Source organism: Mirounga leonina, unplaced genomic scaffold (genome assembly GCF_011800145.1).
Source record: "Mirounga leonina isolate KUSES-001 unplaced genomic scaffold, KU_Mleo_1.0 Mir_178, whole genome shotgun sequence".
NCBI classification, from domain to species: domain Eukaryota; kingdom Metazoa; phylum Chordata; class Mammalia; order Carnivora; family Phocidae; genus Mirounga; species Mirounga leonina.
The window spans coordinates 23,106,671-23,125,914 of NW_023270464.1; the positions used below are offsets into that span (position 1 = coordinate 23,106,671).

Below are 19,244 nucleotides of genomic sequence, written 5' to 3' on the forward strand. Positions count from 1 at the left end.
GGAAAAAATTGGGAATAATAATCACACATACCTCACGGGATTGCTGTGACAGTGAAGTAAGATAGTGCAAGTGCTTAGCAAGTACAAGTTTCCCCTACTATCCAAAAAGTACAGCATTCCTACGAAACCTTTTGTAAACTGAAATGAGAAACAGCGAGGAAGCAATCACCATTCATTTATATGGAAAAATTTTTTAGCGTTTTCTTAGGCTTTTCTGGGTACATCTTGCTGACACACACATGAAATCAACTGAAGTAAAGCATAGATGTTCCCAGGAGAGGAGACTGGTGGGGTCGCTCTCACTACTTGGGGTGTGCGGCCTCTATAATGGCTCCCTGCGAAACAAATGCTGAACGCTATTTTCATTTTTTTTTTTTTGCCTTATTTTCATAAAAACTCAGATTTCTTTTGGTTAGAAAAAAAACAGGTACTGAGGTAGGTCTTTCATGAACGTCAGGTGTCCTAATATAACTTTTGAAAAGCAGGGGATAGGTACGCTAGCTAGCACCAGGAAGCACTCGACAGTCAGTGGCTATGATTATCATCATGGAAGGCATCTAGTGCCGTGTTCGATACATTAGGGGGCTCAACACTTGTTAGTTCACCACCACCCTCTCTTGTCCCTGAGGCCAGCAGGATCCAAATGCCACCAAGTCTCTGCCCCATTCTTAGGACACGTGGATTTCAACTCCACAAGCCGTCCTGGATCTAAGTGCGGGCGCGCTACCCAGCAAGGCGATGTTCATGATCAAAAAGACATGGCTTCCTTCTTACAGGATCACTGCTCAGCTGGAAGACCGTTAATACCTGACATAACCCGGTCAATGCAGAGGAATCCTTTTCTGAAGATTTACTCACTCATAAAAAGTTCTCAAAGTACAGAACAATAGCGGAAAAGGTGTTACCAAAATGTGGCCTGGCAGGGTGAACCTGAAAGGTGGGGACCAGCCAGCCACACCTGTGAAGACTCTAGGCCTCCCTGAGAACAGCATCCCCAGCAAAGCAGCCAGGGAGGTCAGGAGACAGCAACCCCCCAGTGTGGCAGAGAACCAGAGGAGGAATAAAGAATTGGCAGCTCTAGGGGAGGAAAAGGGCACAGAGGGGACAAGGAGGTTTGAACAGGAGAGCAAAGACTATAACTCAGAGCACTGGGCCGGGGGGGGCGGGCGGGGGAGCAGGCGTGGAAGGTATAGGAGAAAATACGAGGGCAGAGGAAGGGACCCCTGAGCCACTCTGCATGCAGATGAGGGACATTCCCCAAGTCTACACAAAGACCAAGTTTGGTTCCACTGACTGCTTCCAGAAACAAGGCTGCCATTTAAGGGCAAGGGCCACCATGGAAACATCTAGAAGATCTAGACGCACATCGAGGGAGGGCCCCTCCATGAGCCACAGCATGGGGCGCCACTGTTCATGTCACCGTCTTGGATTTGATTTTAGCACTGCTTATTCCAAGAGCATTCCATGGCAGCTGTAGGAAGAACCAGGGAAGGCTTGGCGGACCGCTCCCTCGAACTCCAGAGTCGATGTTGATGGAAGAGATTCTCAGCAGTGCTGGTAGGCCCGGGAGGCGCTTCACTCCCACTCGCCTCAGTCGTCCTCGGGGTTAAGTAAAGAGGTATGAACAGAGCGCATTTCATAAAAGTCTCCTACAAGTCATCAGACAAACAAGGGTTCCCTTGAGGGGTACCAGTGGAACCCTCAGCCACCTTTCTTGGCTTCACCTCATTTGAGCGGGCCCAGGGATTGGGTCTGGTGGCTCTAATTGGTTTTCATTCTGAGGGGACTCCAGACCCTCCACTCTTTCTGCCCTGCTTTCTCTGGCAAGTATCATTATCCACATCACCCAGGTAAATAGCCCATTCTTCTGTGACTTTGTTTTAAATGTTCAATTTGGGGCCTTTTGACATCAATTCAAATCTTCGGGTGAAATACGCTTCAGAAAAACACATCGACCGTGGATAGACTGAAGATCAACTAGGGGGCTGATCCTTGGCAAAAAAAAAAAAAAAAATACCCAACCTAGTGAGGACCAAGCCAGCCATTTTCCAGCCACTTTGGGCAGGGAGCCCAGAACGAAGGAGGGGGAAAAGAAATGCTCATTCAGCTCAGCTGCCACAACATGGCTAATGTATTCACTGGAAGTGAAAATGTTTGGAGATTTAACGGCATCAGGTTTCACAGGTTCCCCTCCATAGTCCATTCTTTCCATCCCTTGCTTTTATCAATCTTTGGGACTTTCTTGTAGATTGGCACAGCTCAGACCCACCAAAAAGAAAGGTCTCAAGTGGTCACCGTTCATTCCTTGAAAAGAACTTTCCTGAGGCTAACACACACTCAGGAATCCCGTGGAATTCCACCACAGCTGGGGGTGTGAAATGGGGGTGTGAAATGTGTGCTGATGCGTTCTTGTCCTACACCCAACCTCAGTCCATGCAGACAAAACTCCTGCCGAGAGGTAAACTGTACCAATGCCGGGCCCACAGTCATCTCTCTTGACCTACCCACTCCTCGTCCTCCGCCCCGTCCCCCTGCTCTCGGGTCTCCGCTGTGGCTCTCTCCGAAGACTTCTGAGCCATGATGTTGTCTGTCCAGGATGCCCCTGTCTTTCCATCACCAGCAAAATTACACTTGGTCACTGTTCCAGCCTCAAGTTTGGCTAATGACTCTGAAAGGAGGGAAGAAGTTGAATGGCCCATCTCCCTATTTTGGGAGGGCTGGCCTGTTCTGCTGGGGTCTCTGAGGCCTGGGTTAAACCACTGTTCTCTCAGACCTGGGTGCCCTCAGGGAGGCCCTGAGTGTGATCCCCGAGGCACTAGATAGGAGACATCACCCACAGGAACCACGGGACTGGGTGGCACCCCAGGATCCAGAGTGTCTAGGCTGTTGGCCCCAGGGCACTTGTCCAGAGACTTAGGACTAAATCTCAGGACTAAGCAGACCTGGCCTGCTCCCATGCGTTCTAAGCAGGAGGGGTAGAGGAGCCTCAGACAGGAGGCCAGGAGCCTCTTCAGGCCACGGGGACATGCTCACCCAGGAAGGGGCCATCGCCTCGAGTTTTCAGCCGTACCCCGACCCCTGGCTCCAGGTCCATCGCCTCCATCTCTGACTCGGACATCCAGAACGCCACTGTCTGGTCGGGGGTAAGGCTCTCCGTCAGCGCAAGCAGCTCTGACTTTTGTATCAGTGCTTTCAGCCCATCGGGCGTGAGTCTGTCCGTGTCCCCCGTTGCTTCCACCTCTGTAGGCACACAGCACAAGAAAGTCGTTACTGCTGGAAAAGCAAGCACGCAGGGGGTCTTTCAGGAGCCAGGGGAGGCCTGAGTGTTCTACATACTCATAAGCACCTGAAGGTAGAGCTCTGCGACCCCACGGTGCCGGGATTCACCGGGGGACTCCTGGCAGAGGAGTTACGGGTGTGGGCTCTGGAGCCAGGCTGCCGGGTGCCGATCTGTTTACAAGCCATGTGAGCTCGGGCAAGTGACTTAACCTCTCTGGGCCTGACAGATGGGGATAAAAACGGTACCTACCTGATAGGGCTGATGTGAGGTGTAAGTGAAGTAACACACGTAAAGCACTCAGCACAGTGTCTGGCGTGTGGGAGACCCTCAATGCATGTAAATGTCTTAATTAGTCCTTTTTGACACAGGAGAAAACGAAGGCTTAGAGAGGTCAGGTGAGTTGCCCAAGGTCACACAGCTAGTCAGTGGGGGAAGCAGGATCCCAACCCCCCACAGAATTCTGCCTTCCCATGGAGTCCCCAGTGACGAGCCAGGGTTCTCTCCAGGCTCTCAGGGTCTCCGGGCTGGGCTGGGGTCTGCTGGAATGAGCAGCAAATGGTGGTGATCCCCATACTCCTCCTCGGCCTGCTCATCCCCATCCTGGCAAAGCTCGGGGCTCAGGGAGGATTCCAATAGCCTCACCTGCCTGCCCCAAATGTCCCAAATCTGCAGATCCCGGGTTGGGGACCAGGGGGTGGGCAGCGGTGTCCCAGACTGAGCAGTGAGGACTTGCAGGGCCAGGAGGACTCACAAGGCCCCGAGACCTCATGAACGTGTGCACAGCGACCCCCCAGCTCAGCAACCCCAAACGGTCCTGCAGGTGGTCCTCTCCACACCAGCAGCCGGGGGCAGGGCTCTGCTGGAGAGCAGCCAGCCAGCCCAGGGAGCCCACACCCCCTTCCGTCAGGGTGTAAAACCTCCAAGCTCTGTCAGGGATGCTTTCTGGGGTTCCCCAGATGCCTCACTCCCACCAAGGGCTTTTGAACTGATCCCTTCTGCTCAGCCCTCGCCCTGCTTAACGTCCCTCAGACAAACCTCCTCACCTCCACTTCCCGAGATAGCAGAAGCCAGAGGTGGGGCTACTCACCCCCTGCCGCCACCTGTCAATTTACCAATAAGCACATGAAACCTCTCCTCCTTCTCTTCTGTTTCTGTCTCAAAGGACCACGGGTCCCCCTCCCGCCTCAAGCCAGTTCCTCCATCTGGGCTCCAGATCCCACCCCCTCCCCCTCCTCGGGGACCTGGCTCTCCTTCTCCATACTGGATCTTTCCTTAATGCCCTCCTGAATTCTGGCTTTGACACCCACTACTTCAGACGCCCCCCACCCCCACTCCCACCCTGACCGGGGTCACTGGGAGGCTCTTCATTGTGAGCCTGCCAGAGGCTCCGCAGTCCCCACTTTACTGGGCCCGAGATAGCACCTGACCCCATTGCTACCTCTCCCTCATATTCCACCCCCCACCTTCACTGAGCCTCGGAGACACACAGGCTCCCCTCTTCCTCAGCCCTCTGCAGGGGTCCCTTCTCCTGCCCCTTACAGGCTCCTTCCCTGTTCTCCTGTGGTTGCTCTTCCCCAAGATGGCCTCCTGGGCGACTCCATCCTCTTTTATAGCTTCAGTACCAGCAGTGTGTCATGACTCCTAAACATGTGCCTCCAGCCCAGCCCACTTCCTGGGTTCTAGAACTGTGTCCCCAAGGCCCCAGTGGACATTGACCTCTCCCCGAAAGTGCGACCACACGTCCCAGACAGAACTCTTCTCCCCACACCTGCAGCCAAGCCCAAACCCCAGGGTCATCCCTGACTCCTCCCTCACTCTCCCCGTCTCCAAACACTGAGGCCACTGTCCCTCCTCTGTCTCCAATCTGTCCAGTCTCTCCATCCTCACCGACAGGCCCTTAATCCGGCCATCACAGCCTCCTAACAGGCCTGCTGGTCCCCCCTCTTTCCTGGTGGCAAGAGGAATGAAGTCACCAAGGGCCTAAGAATCACATGGGAATTTGGGAGGGAAAAAGGAGGCTCTGCACAAGGGCAGTGAGAGCCCAGAGCCGGGTACATGGACGACTCTGCCCGACTGCAGGAGTCGGCAGGAGGTGGAAGGCCAGCCAGGCCCTGGGGATTGAGGTGGGGCACTGGGGATCCTCTGAGTGAATGGGGGGGCAGGAAGGAGTCCAGTCAGGGTCCCTCAGGCCAGACATGGGCTTCAAGGCCAACCACAACTAAGACACTCACTAGGGGCCACGAGACCCCTAGAGACACAGAAAGGCCACAGGGTCAGGAGGCCCTGAGGGAGGAAGGATGGAGGATACCTACTGTAGGATGACATGAGGAAGCCCGTGTTCACCTTCCTGGTGGCGCTGAAGTTGGGCTCGATTTCATTTCCCTTGGGGTCGAACTTCCGGCGATGGATGCGACTGGGCCTGATGTACAGCACATAGTAGTGCTCCTGGGGCCGGAGAGAGAGTGAGGGGGGTGCTTCGCTCCCCCCATCCTCCAACACACACACTCCCGCAGGGCTCCACTGCAAACTGCCCCCCCAACCTCTCCCTCCACCCTGAATCCCACCTCAGCGCCAAAAGATATTCAAGCTGGGCAGATGCACCCCCCCCACCCCGGCCCAATATTCATTCATTCATCCAATCGTGTGCTTAGTACAGCACCTGCCACACAAAATGAACCACGTAGACAGCCATGAGGCGGCAGGCCCCGGGCCTGACCCCACGGTCTCCACCCAGCCAGAGACAGAAAACACAGACACAAAACCATAACCCAAGCACCAAGGACCCCAAATACTGTGAAGCAGGAGTGAAAGAAGCCAAAGTGTCATGGAAAGGGCTGTGTAAGGGTTCTGAGTGAGGGCGGCCATTGTGCCTCTTCCAACACATGTGGGACCTGAAGCAAATCCCTCCTAGCCTCAGTTTCCACTGGGGCAGGGGGACAACGTGCTGCCTACTTTCAGGAGTGCTGTAAAGGTTCAATGAGAGGATAGAGGAGCAAGCACAGTGGGAGACACGGAGCGAGCTGGCCACGCTGTTTGCCAGCTACTCTAATGCAAGCAGGTGGACGACACGCTCCCAGAGACTGAAGAAGAGGAATCCACCTCCTAGGAGAAACAGAAAAGGCAAGGTCTCCAAGGCTGGAGAGACCTACGACTGCGGGGGGGAAAGGGTGTAGGGAGACTATTCAAAGCCTGGGACAGGTACGAAATCAAAGTCAAGGTCCCATGCGCGTGTCTGAGCAACGCAGGGCATGCAGAGGCCTCATGGGCACCCAGGCTGAGAATGCAAGTAGGATCAGTTTGAGATGGGCCTTGAGCTGGTACTTGGAGTTTGGACTTGATCTGGTAGACAAGAAGGAATCCCCAAAGGTTTCTCAGCAGCAGCGAGATCCTCAGAGATGCCTTTCGGAAAACAAGCTGGCTGCAGGGCAAGGACAAGCGCTGGGGGCAGCCAGAAGGAAGGAGGGGCAGGTGCAAGTTTGATGAGGACAGGCGAAGTTCTGAGGCCCACGTGAGGCCAGTGGAAAGAGGAAGGGAAGGGCCAGGGAAGGGATGGTCAAGGGAGCAGGCCAACAGGCCAGGCACGGCTGGCCTCGGGGAGAGGGGAGGAAGAGACAGTGGGGGCTTGCAGGCCTGTGACCAGCGGCTGGGAGGTCTATTGCCTTATCACGAGGAAGGAGGAACTCAGAGGAGGCAAGTTCGGGCCGGGCTAAGAGAGCCCCACATCAGGCTGGAGTTACTAGTGTTGGCTCTGCTGGGCAGGCTGGCTGGGGGCTCTGGACTGGTTGTCTACGCTGCTGACTTGCACACTAAGGAGGGGGTGGGCGAGCAGAGGCTCTCCCCTGAGCCGCAGAACAGCAACAGGCTCTGAGTAGCACCAGGCCTCTGGCCTGCCTCAGTGGCAAGGAGATGAGCTTGGCCTTAGAGACCAAGGAGCTAAGGTGGTCAGTGCACCAGAGTGGGGCTGTATGGAAGAGGATGGAAATTCAGAACTAGTGCTCGGGAAAGCGACACGGGCAAGCAGAGGTGTGTCTGTGCACAGCTGAGATGGCGGGGTGACAGACGGCATGACCCCAGGGGCGTGAGAGCGCAAGGGAAGAAGGCGTGCAGACACGGGAGATGCAGCCCCCGGCAGGGTCAACAACACAGACTGTAGGCTGGACAAAGGCCCTGCACACAGCAACCCACCTCCCACCCCAAGGTCCCCACCTGTAATGCACGAGGAGGTCCCAGAAACCCAAAGTGCCCAGCCACACACAGTGGTATTCAAAGACGAGCGAGCCCATGCCAAGAGATTCACCACTTTGCAAAGGGAGAACTTCAAGGCTCCTTCTAAAAGCAAATTCCACCAGTACATTTAAAATAATGCAATTCCAAAAAATTCCAAGGACATGAGACCTCCCAGGAACAGACCTGGTACTTAGAAAGGGGAAGGTCACTGCTGACCCCGTCATACCCGCACAGGCTGCTAACCCGCTCTGACCTTGTCCATCAGGCCCTTGGGCAGCGGGAACCACCAGACCAGAAGCCAGGAATCTGGGCCCTCGGCCCTCCCAGAATAAAGAGCCATTCTTCCTGCCTACCCAGCAAGGCTCCCAGCACTCTAAACAGAAGGCAACAGGACCTCTTCACAGTGCCTTCCAGCTCACACACAGCTTCAGCCCCAAACCAGTCACCTCACCCCTTCTGCTCTCACCCTCCCAATCCCAGCCCCAAGCACGCCACTGGAGTTAGGGCTGGTCTGTCTTGTCAGCAAGAAGCCAGGTCCTGCCCTCTTGTCCTCCGCCCAGCACAGTCCCAGTTGACCCCTTCCCACCCAGTGGCCCCTTTGGGCTGCTATCTCCCCACCCACCCCCCACCTGCCCTACAAGCCCCTCCAGGAATGAGCTGCACCCCAAGTCTGGGCACTGGCAGATCCAAGCACAGGGAGATGGCTTGGTGGCTGAGGACCGGGAAGCCAGTGCCCTGCGGGTGTCCCCGGGGAGGCATCCTCACCTTCCTGTCACGGGCATCCAAGATGCGGTGGCGAGACACATCTACCAGTTCTCCCTCCAGCAGGACGCCGTTTCCCCTGGGTATGTGAGAGAAAGAAAGGATCCGCTGCTTCTGTCAGTCCTCAGGGAAGAACCACAAGTTCAACGGCCCAGGCCAGAGTCTGCGCTGGGACAAAAGCAGGGCCCACAAGCATCTGCTAGTCACCTGGCCGCCCCCCCCCCCCCCCCCAGCAGGCCTGGTACTGAACGATTTTCTTTGTGCTTCCCACATGGGGCCTCCATTCCTCCATTTCTCCGAGGGTCCCAAAGGCTGGGGCTCTGCACAGAGGGTAGGGGGGACGCCTCAGGCTGCAAGACCAAGCTGTGGCCCCTCCCACAAGGGCTTACTATAAGCAGAGCCTCAGTCTTCTTATCTACAAAATGGTAGAGTAACAGCCACCTCACTGCTCCTTGATGATGACAGCATAAATCGTGTAAGTGAAGGTGTTTGTAAACTATTAAGTGCTTACTAAATAGAAAGGATTTTACTTTTTTATTTAGCCAAATTTGAGGGAGGGGTCTAAGGTGCTATAAAGTATCTTCCTTTTTCACCTGTTTTTTTTTTTCCACCTGTTCTAAAACACTTTCCATTCTTCTCCTCATTCATACCCACTTAATGGCGGGAAAACCCAAACTTAGAAGTTTTGTGACTAGGGCGCCTGGGTGGCTCAGTTGGTTAAGCAACTGCCTTCGGCTCAGGTCATGATCCTGGAGTCCCGGGATCGAGTCCCGGGATCGAGTCCCGCATCGAGTCCCGCATCGGGCTCCCTGCTCGGCGGGGAGTCTGCTTCTCCCTCTGACCCTCCTCCCTCTCGTGCTCTCTGTCTCTCATTCTCTCTCTCTCAAATAAATAAATAAAATCTTAAAAAAAAAAAGTTTTATGACTAGTCCAAGATCGCCGGGTCCCTCGCCAAGAGGAACTAGATCCCCGCTTCCCGCTCCTAGTTCTCATAAAAAGCAGAACCAGAGGCTTCCCTTTTTAGAGCCACAGAAATGAGAGAGGGGTGGGGACATGAAAGGATGGGCATGAAAATGGAAACTCGCTCTACTTTACTTACCCTACCCACCGCCTCACCTCCAAATTCTTGCGTTTCTAACTGCAAATGGAATGGTCCATTTGTTCTCACAACCTCCCTGCGACAGCCCCCCCCCCATCCCGAGCCCACACGCGCCTCCAGGCAGGCACTGCCCTCCCACGGCCACGCCAAGCCAACTGCCCCACGCTCTTGTGGTCACTGCACGACGTCCTCCCTTCCGGGGCGGGAAGCGGGGCGGCCTGTGCCAAGGCCTGCGGGCAGGGCGCCGAGGCAAGTGGCTGGAGTTCAGAGTCACGGCTGGGGAGGGGTTGAGACAAAGGTCGGTGCTTTTGAGCTCCGTGTAGGCGTCGGGGAGGGTACGGGGAGGGGGGGGTGCAGTGGGGAGATTTAAGCCTATCTGTGTTTTAGGGGGTGCGCTCCGGCTGCAGGGCGCAGGGGAGCGTTGGGGTGGGGGGGGGTAGCTGTGGCCAGGTCCTTCCCTCCCACCCGCCCCCGGACCGCGGTCCCCTCCCCAATCCCGGAGCCCGGGTTCCAAGCCGGGGCCGGAGGGCCGGCCCAGGGGGTCGGAGAGGCGGGGGCAAGCGCGGCGGGCCTACCCCTGGTGGACGGCGGGGTCCCAGGCCCCCGGCAGCCGCGCGCTCCGCACCGCCTTGTTCCGGAGGGCGCAGTCGTGGTAGATGCGGCTCATGATGCGCACGGCCGCTGTGCCCGCGGGCCTGGCGCTGGTCGGCGGCGCGCGGGGTCTCGGGCTGGGCGCGGGGGGCGCGCGCCGGGCAGCGATTCCCAGGCGCGGATCCGGGAAGGGCGCGGTCCGGGCCCGGCCGGCCCGGGCGGGGTTTAAAGGGGCCGAGCCCCATTCCTGCCGCGGGACGGCGCGCGCGGGAGGTGGGCTTCCGGGAAGACCCGCCGCAGCTGGGGCCTCGTTGTGGGCGTGGGGGGAGCCAAGTCCTCCCCTTTCCCTCCCTTTCTGGTTACTAGAGGGAGACCCCCGCCCCAACACACGCACAAAGGGGAAATTGAGGCCCAGAGATCCTACAGGATCAGCTCTGGAAGGAGCAGGAATGGAGAAAAGGGAACAGTCTTCAGGGATGGCGGGGTGGTCCGCACAGAAGCTGCTCTTTATGCTTTGCCCAAGGTCCCCCAGTGGCTGAGGAAGGGGTTCCAGGGATCTGTGCCTAGGCTTGGGTGTCAGATCAAGCACTTATTAAGGTTTAAATCCCAGCTGTGTGAGTATGAGCAAGTGTCTCAACCTCTCTGAACCCATGCTTCCTCCTCTATGGGGTCAGCATCAGAGGCGTGGTAACGATTCCTAAACTCACTCTAGAACATAGTATTTCCCCTCTCTGCCTTCCCACACAGTTCTTGAACCCCTCCCCAGCTCCCTACTGCCCTTTGCCCAAGTATGTAACAGTGTAGAGGGGCATTTTCTAAGCCTGGGTGCAGGAGTCTGTTCTGACCCTGGGATTGTTGGAGAACCTTGGTTCTCTTAGACCCATCTGTGGCCTCTGGGGGAGCATTCAAAGGGGAGGTGGCCAGTTAGATACCTGGGAGTCCAAGATGAGCTGTCAGTGGTAGAAGAAACACCCTCTCCCCACACACACATTAAGACTTTGGTGGGTCCTACACACTTGTTTTCAAGGGTTCCTTCCTTGATTAAAAAAAATTTTTTTTAATTATATTTTATGGGTGGGTTGACATAAAGATGAATACATTAATATTATATATTAAAACATTTTCTTCAGCCTAAAAATTCTTTTCTTCTTCTAATTTTTTAAAGAAATTAAAACATTTTCATGGGTCCTAGGCATTGTGTCAAATGGCTTAGTTACCTCCCCTCCTCCCTCCTCAGTCTGGCCTACCTGGCTGTTCCAGAAAGTCTGAGAGAGAAGGACAAGAGCCCTAGTGGGCTCTGAGCAGAACTATCTTTGGGCTTTCTCTCTTCAAAACTCCCTAGTTGTGGGGCGCCTGGGTGGCTCAGCTGGTTAAAGCGACTGCCTTCGGAAGGCTCAGGTCATGATCCTGGAGTCCCTGGATCGAGTCCCGCATCGGGCTCCCTGCTCGGCAGGGAGTCTGCTTTGCCCTCCGACCCTATCCCCTCTCATGTGTTCTCTCTCATTCTCTCTCTCTCAAATAAATAAATAAAGTCTTAAAAAAAAAAAAACAACTCCCTAGTTGATTTAAGGAACTCCTACAACATAATAGCAAAAAACCAAATAATCTGATTTAAAAATGGACAAAGGAACTATATAGATATCTCTCCAGAGAAGACATACACATGGCCAACAGCTCCGTGAAAAGCTGCTCAGCATCACTAATCATCAGGGAAATGCAAACCAAAACCACAATGAGATCTCATCTCACACCTGTTAGGATGGCTAGTATCAAAAGACAAAAGATAAGTATTAGGATGTAGAGAAAAGGGAACATTGATACACTGTTGGTAGGGATGTAAACTGGTGCAGCCACTGTGGAAAACAATATGGAACTTTCTCAAGAAATTAAAAATAGAACCACCATATTATCCAGCAATCACACTTCTGGGTGTACATCCAAAGGAACTGAAACCAGGATCTCAAAAGGATGCCTGCCCTCCTATGTTCCTTGCAGCGTTGTTCACAATAGCCAAGACATGGAAGCAATTTAAATGTTCATCAATGGATAGATGGGGGAGGAAATGTGGTATATACATACAATGGAATATTATTCAGCCTTTAAAAAAAAGGAAGGAAGTCCTGCCATTTGTAACAACAAGGATGAACCTGAAAGTGAAAGAAACCAGACACGGGAAGACAAATACTGCATGATCTCATTTACATGGGGAATCTAAAATAGTCAAACTCACAGAAGCAGAGAATAGAACGGTGGTTGTCAGGGGCTGGGGGGAGGGGGAAATGGGGAGGTAGAAGTCAAAGGGGTACAAAGTTTCAGGTATACAAGATGAATAAAGACCTAGAGATCTACTCTACAGTATAGTGCCTATAGTTAATATTGATTTATGTACTTAAAAATTTACTAAGAGGGTAAATCTTTTTTTAAATTTTTTTTTTAAGATTTTATTTATTTATTTGAGAGAGAGACAGCTCATAAGCAAGGAGGGGGGCAGAGGGAGAGGGAGAAGCAGATTCCTCGCTGAGCATGGAGCCCAATGCAGGACGCGATCTCAGGACCCTGGGATCATGACCTGAGCCGAAGGCAGACGATTAATCAACTGAGCCACCCAAGCACCCTTAAGAGGGTAAATCTCATGTTAAGTGTTCTTATCACACGCATAAAATAATAATAGTAATAAATAAATTTTTGGAGGCAATGGGTATGTTTATGGCATAGATTTTGGTGATGGTTTTTTGGGTGTGTACTTATCTCCAAACTCATCAAGTTGTATACATTAAATATGTACAGCGATTTGTGTGTCAATTATGCCTCAATAAAATGGTTTGAAAAACAAACAAAAAACCCCAGGCTGGTTGCAACCACATGGCTGGTGTGCCCCCCTATCTGTCAACTTCCCGCTCCAATGGATTCAAATCTCCACTGCTTTATGTGGCAGCTACTAGCTACATATGGCTATTTTAATTTTAGTTTTAATTAATTAAACCTAAGTAAACTTCAATTATTCCGTCTCACCAGCCACCTTTCAAGGGCTTCATAGCTAGCAACATGTGGCTAGTGGCTGCCATTTTGGACAGCCCAGACACAGGACACTTCCATCATTGCAGAAAGTTCTATGGGACAGCATGGCTGTAAATTCTTTTCTGAGAAGAGTAATCCCTTGCTTACTGGGCTCCATGACTTCACCCCATCAGTACAACTGGTAGACCAGGCACCAGCAAGACAGGAAGCTAAAAGAACAAGAAAACATTTTTTAAACATATTTATCTCCTAAAGAGCACCAATCATCCTGGGGAAAAGACCAGAACTTTGTTGGACTTCCTTATACCTATTTGTAGGTTACTGATGTTTCTATATTAAATTATAAACCATGAGGTACAACATGGAGACAGCTTAAGCTTTGGGCCCCTCAGTTCAACGGCCCCTTTTGAGGACAGGGTTGAGGGCCCCAAACATTATGTTTATATGGGCATATGCTTTTACAAAATTTTCACAGGTGGGACAGTTTTTGGTATAGTCAGTTCAGACCAATATCTTTTTTTTTTTTTTTTTGCCTGAATTTTCCTTTGCCTCACATCAGATGATATTGCAATGGACCTGAATGAGAGAACAGTTGACATGAGATACATTTAGTTTGGGCTTTGTGGGATAGATTTATGGGGTCTGCAGTGTTTCCCACTATCATTCAGTTTTTGCAAGCTGTCCTGGTATAGGAGGGCCCTACCAGCCTCTGTGCCAACTCACCTAGGGGAGGGCTCAAAGGTGCAGGACAAGGGGTCCCATCACAGTAGAAATTTGTGCTGCAGCGCCTGGCACTGAGACCGCATGGGGAGAGGACAAGGACCAAACTGTGGAACATAAGGAACCGGAAGCTAGTGTGTAGAAAATTCTCCTACTCACCAGACAGGTAAAACCGTAAGCAGAGGATTGGTTCTTATTAACCTTAGTCAAAATGGACGTTTACTCAGGAATGTTCTCACTAAAGCCGCACATGTCACTGTAAACCCACCAACCTTTTTTTTCCTCTTTTGGTGTGCATGGGACAAAACTGAATTTACCAGGATTTCTGTAGAGCAGAAACAGACAACAGTAAAACCAACAAGAAGTGCCTGTGTGTGTAGTCTTAGATTTTATGCCTCACAACACATCTTAGCATATCTGACACATCTTGTCTTGACAAAGTCTGCTGGTTCCGGAAGAAAGAGAGGGCCAAATTGCCACAAATGCAGTGAAATCACCTGAAGAAAACACACAGACACACCGCAGAGCAAAAGATGCAAAACAAAGGACGCAGTGAAGAGAGCAAGCATAATATAAAATAAGATGCCAGAAGGAGAGCTAAAGCTATCCATCACATTACATCAATAAATGCAAATAGGACAAGCCTTGCTGGGAAAGAAAATCTATGATACGCCTTTGTAGCAGACATCTCTTCAGGCCACATCAGAACCTCTGGTCCTCACATGCCTCTGGGGCCTTTGACCCGTCCTGTCCTAGCCCCTCGGTGATGACCAACCCTGCTGACTTCACACAGAAACAATCCTCCACGCCTCACCTCGCGGCCACACCTCAACACTTGCCCCCGAAGACAATTGGTCCCAAGGGTGGCCCTTAAAAGAAGACTCTCAGTGTAGGATTGTGAAATTGAATTACCTATTGGTCTGATGGCAATAAGGACATTTGCTATGGAAAGTGGGTGGTGGTCACCCTCGGCACAGAGAGGCATCGAAATTCCTGAGGTTTTCATCTGTGGTTAAATGGGGTGAGGTGCAGGTGGGAGGTGACATTCTGCTGGGAGATGGAATGTCTGTAGCCTGTGATGGGTCTTGGGGGCAATGATAATTATGAGACATGTGGAACAGGCCAGCTTTTTATGAACGGCAATGGAAACCCTGATGGAAAGAAGGTGATAGGCTCAGGGTAGCCCACGGCTAACCTCAGGATACGCCATGGGGAGCTGTATGGCAGTTTTTAAGGAGACTCATCTCCTGTGGCTCCAGGGCAAACTGCTCTGCAGTCAGGCTCTGCAGCTGATTGTAAGGATGACAGAGCTGCGTGTTCTGTTCCAGCTGTTGCTGGGATGACAGAACTTCCGTGCTTCAGCTCACTTCGTGCGGGTACAACCCAGCGGTGCCTTGAGCCCTCCCATGCGTGTCTCCTGCTCTTGCCCTGAGGCATCCACGTTGATGCTGAAGCCGAGACACCTGGGCCCTCTGGGTACCAACCTTGCACAACCCCATATGCAGGGGAGTTAACACCTTGGAGAGAACATTTGAGAATAGAGGGGATGGAAGCTGCCAAGTAAATTCTTTCTCCTTTCTCTCCCTGTACAGACTGTGATGAAAAATAGCTGAAAAGGCAGATGGCCTCTTAGAAGATGGTCCCATGAGATCAGACACTCGTTCCCTCTTATTTCCAAGTGGTGACCCACTGCATAGGGCACCCTTAGACTTGCCCTTCCTGCTTCCCTGCCCCTCAGCGATGTTCCCTTCCTCTGGCTTTCCTGGGATTGCATTCCCTAATAAAGCAGTGGCAAGGGAGATTTGGTCTCAGGCTCTGCTTTTTGAAGAACCCAATCTAATACAATCATATACAAGAATTTTCTAAAACAAAGTGACCCAGAAAGATGTATGTAAAAGGACTTGGCAAAGGGCGCCTGGGTGGCTCAGTCGTTAGGTGTCTGCCTTCGGCTAGGGTCATGATCCCAGGATCCTGGGATCAAGCCCCACATCGGGCTCCTTGCTCTGTGGGAAGCCTGCCTCTCCCTCTCTCACTCCCGCTGCTTGTGTTCCTTCTCTCGCTGGGTTTCTCTCTGTCAAATAAATAAAATCTTAAAAAAAAAAAAAAAAGGACTTGGCAAAGAGGAGAAAGATGCAAACCAAAATGGCAGAGTCACACTTGTAGTAACAGACAAGGCTGAACTTAACACAAAATGCATAAACTCAGTTTTTTAAAATGGGATTTTGGGGCGCCTGGGTGTCTCAGTCATTAAGCATCTGCCTTCGGCTCAGGTCATGATCCCAGGGTCCTGGGATCAAGCCCCGCATGGGGCTCCCTGCTCCGCGGGAAGCCTGCTTCTCCCTCTCCCACTCCCCCTGCTTGTGTTCCCTCTCTCGCTGTGTCTCTCCCTGTCAAATAAATAAATAAAATCTTAAAAAAAAAGACTAAAAAATAATAATAATAATAAAATGGGATTTTATAGTGCTAAAAATTACAGTCCACAAGGAAACGGAATGAAGTTAATATTGACACGTCAAATAAAGTAGGATTGGAATTCAAAAATAAAACATTATAGGATGAATAGGAATCAAAGGGGATCACAATGAGATCCACATTCACACCCATTAAAATTACTATTATATAAAAACAAAAACAGAAATAACAAATGTTGGCGAGAATGCAGAGAAATTGGAACCTTTGTGCACTGTTGGTGGGAATGTAAAATGGTGCAGCCGCTGTGGAAAGCAGTATGGAGGCTCCTCCAAAAATTACACATAGAATTGCCATATGATCCAGCAATTCTACCTCTGGGTATACACCCAAAAGAACTGAAAGCAGGGACTCAAACATTTACTTACCTACCCATGTTCACAGCAGCATTATTCACAACGGCCAAAAGGTGGGAACAATTCAAATGTCCATCAGTGGATGAATGGATTAAAAAAAAAAATGTGGCGGGCGCCTGGGTGGCTCAGTTGGTTAAGCGACTGCCTTCGGCTCAGGTCATGATCCTGGAGTCCCGGGATCGAGTCCCGCATCGGGCTCCCTGATCGGCAGGGAGTCTGCTTCTCCCTCTGACCCTCCTCCCTCTCATGCTCTCTGTCTCTCATTCTCTCTGTCTCAAATAAATAAATAAAATCTTAAAAAAAAAAAAATGTGGCATATACATACAATAGAATATTATTCAGCCTTAATAAAGGAAGGAAATGCAGGGCACCTGGGTGTCTCAGTTGGTTAAGCGTCCAACTCTTGATTTCAGCTCAGGCCCTGATCTCAGGGTTGTGAGATTGAGCCCCACGTCAGGCTCTACACTGGGCTTGGAGCCTCCTTGAGATTCTCTCTCTCCCTCTGCTCTCTTCCTGTCCCTCTCTCTCTTTTTTTTTAAGATTTTATTTATTTATTTGACAGAGAGAGAGAGACACGGTGAGAGAGGGAACACAAGCAGGTGGAGTGTGGGAGGGAGAAGCAGGCTTCCCAATGAGGAGGGAGCCCGATGCAGGGCTGGATCCCAGAACTCTGGGATCCTGTCCCTCTCTCTTAAAAAAAAAGGAAGGAAATGCTGACACATACCACACATGGATGAACCTTGAAAACATTATGCTAAGTGAAATAAACCAGACACAAAAGGACAATATTATATGATTCCACCTATATGAGATACCTAGAGGACTCAAGTCACAGAAACAGAAAATAGAATGGTGGTTGCCAGGGGCTGGGGGCGGGAAGAATGGGGAATTGTTGTTTAATGGGTGTGGAGCTTCAGTTTGGGAAAACAAAAACCTTCTGGAGAAGGATACATCACAGGAATGTGACTGCACTTAACAACACAGAACTGTACATTTAAAAATGGCAAAGATGGGAAATTTTATGTTAAATAGATTTTACCACAATAAAAAAAAATCAGTGTACACATGCACTGTAGAAAATATGATAAGCAAAAAGAAAACATTTTTAGAAATTGCACTAAGGGGCAAAAAAAGAAACAGATCTGAGTCTATATCTAAGATGATATATGTAAATTAAAAAACAAACACATGCATACACCAACACTGGATGTCTTAGTTTACTAGGCTGCCATAACGAAGTCCAATACACTGGTAGCTTAGACAGCGGATATTTATTCCCTCACAATTCTGGAAGCTAGATGTCCTGAGACCGAGGTGCTGGCAGGGTAGGCTCCTACCAAAGCCTCTCTCCTTAGCTTGTATATGGTCATTTTCTCCCTAAATCTCACAGTCTTTTCTTTGTGCAGGTACATGTCTGTGTCCACATTTCCTCTTCTTATAAGCATACCAGTCATGTTGGATTAGGGCCAATTCTAAAGACCTCATTTTAACTTAATTATCTTGTTAAAGATTTCATTCTGAGGTCCTAGGGGTTAGAACTTCTACATGGGAACTTTGATGGAGACAAAATTCAGACCACAACACTGTATGTCATTCAGTGATACATTCCCAACCAAGGACACACAGTTAAATGCATAAAAGTGGGCGCTAGAGGATGAGGGTGGCAGGAGGACAGAGTTGGAATGGGAGTGGAAATAGTGAATAGAGGGGAAATGCCATTTTATTTTATTTACTTTTTTTACAGTTAAATGGGTTTATTTTCTGAATATTATGGTAATCCATACTTCCTAAGGATATGAGTTTGGGGCTTGAAATGGATCATAATAACATCACAGACTCATATTTTATTGATTTCTACCCTCATGTCCCACACTGTCCCTATGACATTCTCCTAATTATTTCTAGGAGTCCCATCCTCCAAGAAGATCATATAGCATCCATCACACTCGTCCTTTCCTGATCAGTGTGCCTGATCCTATGTCTCTCATTGAGGCCCCTGCTGTGTGTGAAGAATCTGGAAGGCACTTTATCTTTGCCTCTGATGTCAAGCGACCATTGGGTACCCTTCTTCCCTCCCCCTCCCCTGACATACCAACCACTGCTGCATTTTCCAGTTAGGTATGTTCCTTCTGTACTCTGTGGGGTAGCACAGTTCTTGAGAGGCTGGTGTAGCCCTGTGTTCTTTGCAGCCCCACCTTGATTCATGCAGAAATGAGAGGATGTTTCTCATTCCCTTGTATGTTAGCATAATGCCTGGACACCAAAACAGAACTACTTCTGATCCAATCCTTTAGAGTATCTTCTATGAAATATCTCCTTTCATTTTCTGTCCTCTGCAACTCCCTCCTTAGGTTTAAATATATCACAGGCTTGGGCATTTTCAGTGCAGAAATGCCATTTTAAAATGTACATGTCTGTAGGGCACCTGGGTGGCTCAGTCAGTGAAGCATCCAACTCTTGATTTCGGCTCAGTTCATGATCTCAGGGTTGTGAGATCCAGCCCCACGTTGGGCTCTGCACTGGGCGTGGAGCCTGCTTAAGATTCTTTCTCTCGGGCGCCTGGGTGGCTCAGTTGGTTAAGCGACTGCCTTCGGCTCAGGTCATGATCCTGGAGTCCTGGGATCGAGTCCCACATCGGGCTCCCTGCTCAGCAGGGAGTCTGCTTCTCCCTCTGACCCTCCTCCCTCTCATGCTCTCTGTCTCTCATTCTCTCTCTCTCGCA

At 50.9% G+C, this 19,244-nt stretch overlaps 1 protein-coding gene across 2 annotated transcripts; it reads right to left on the reverse strand.

Annotated features, from left to right (window-relative positions):
- Positions 1–365: 365 nt before the first annotated feature.
- Positions 366–10,148, reverse strand: ARPIN (actin related protein 2/3 complex inhibitor). 2 transcript variants are annotated; one of them, XM_035024139.1, is made up of 6 exons: positions 9,944–10,136; positions 8,273–8,348; positions 5,593–5,725; positions 3,034–3,240; positions 2,505–2,668; positions 366–1,599 (listed from the first exon to the last, which is right to left on the reverse strand). In XM_035024139.1, exons 1-6 carry the CDS (start codon positions 10,033–10,035, stop codon positions 1,591–1,593), a joined length of 681 nt encoding a protein of 226 aa, XP_034880030.1. In that variant the 5' UTR covers positions 10,036–10,136; the 3' UTR covers positions 366–1,590. The 2 variants fall into 2 exon arrangements, with proteins under 2 accessions (XP_034880030.1, XP_034880029.1); XM_035024138.1 differs by lacking the exon at positions 2,505–2,668 and having other exon boundaries at positions 9,944–10,148.
- Positions 10,149–19,244: the final 9,096 nt, after the last annotated feature.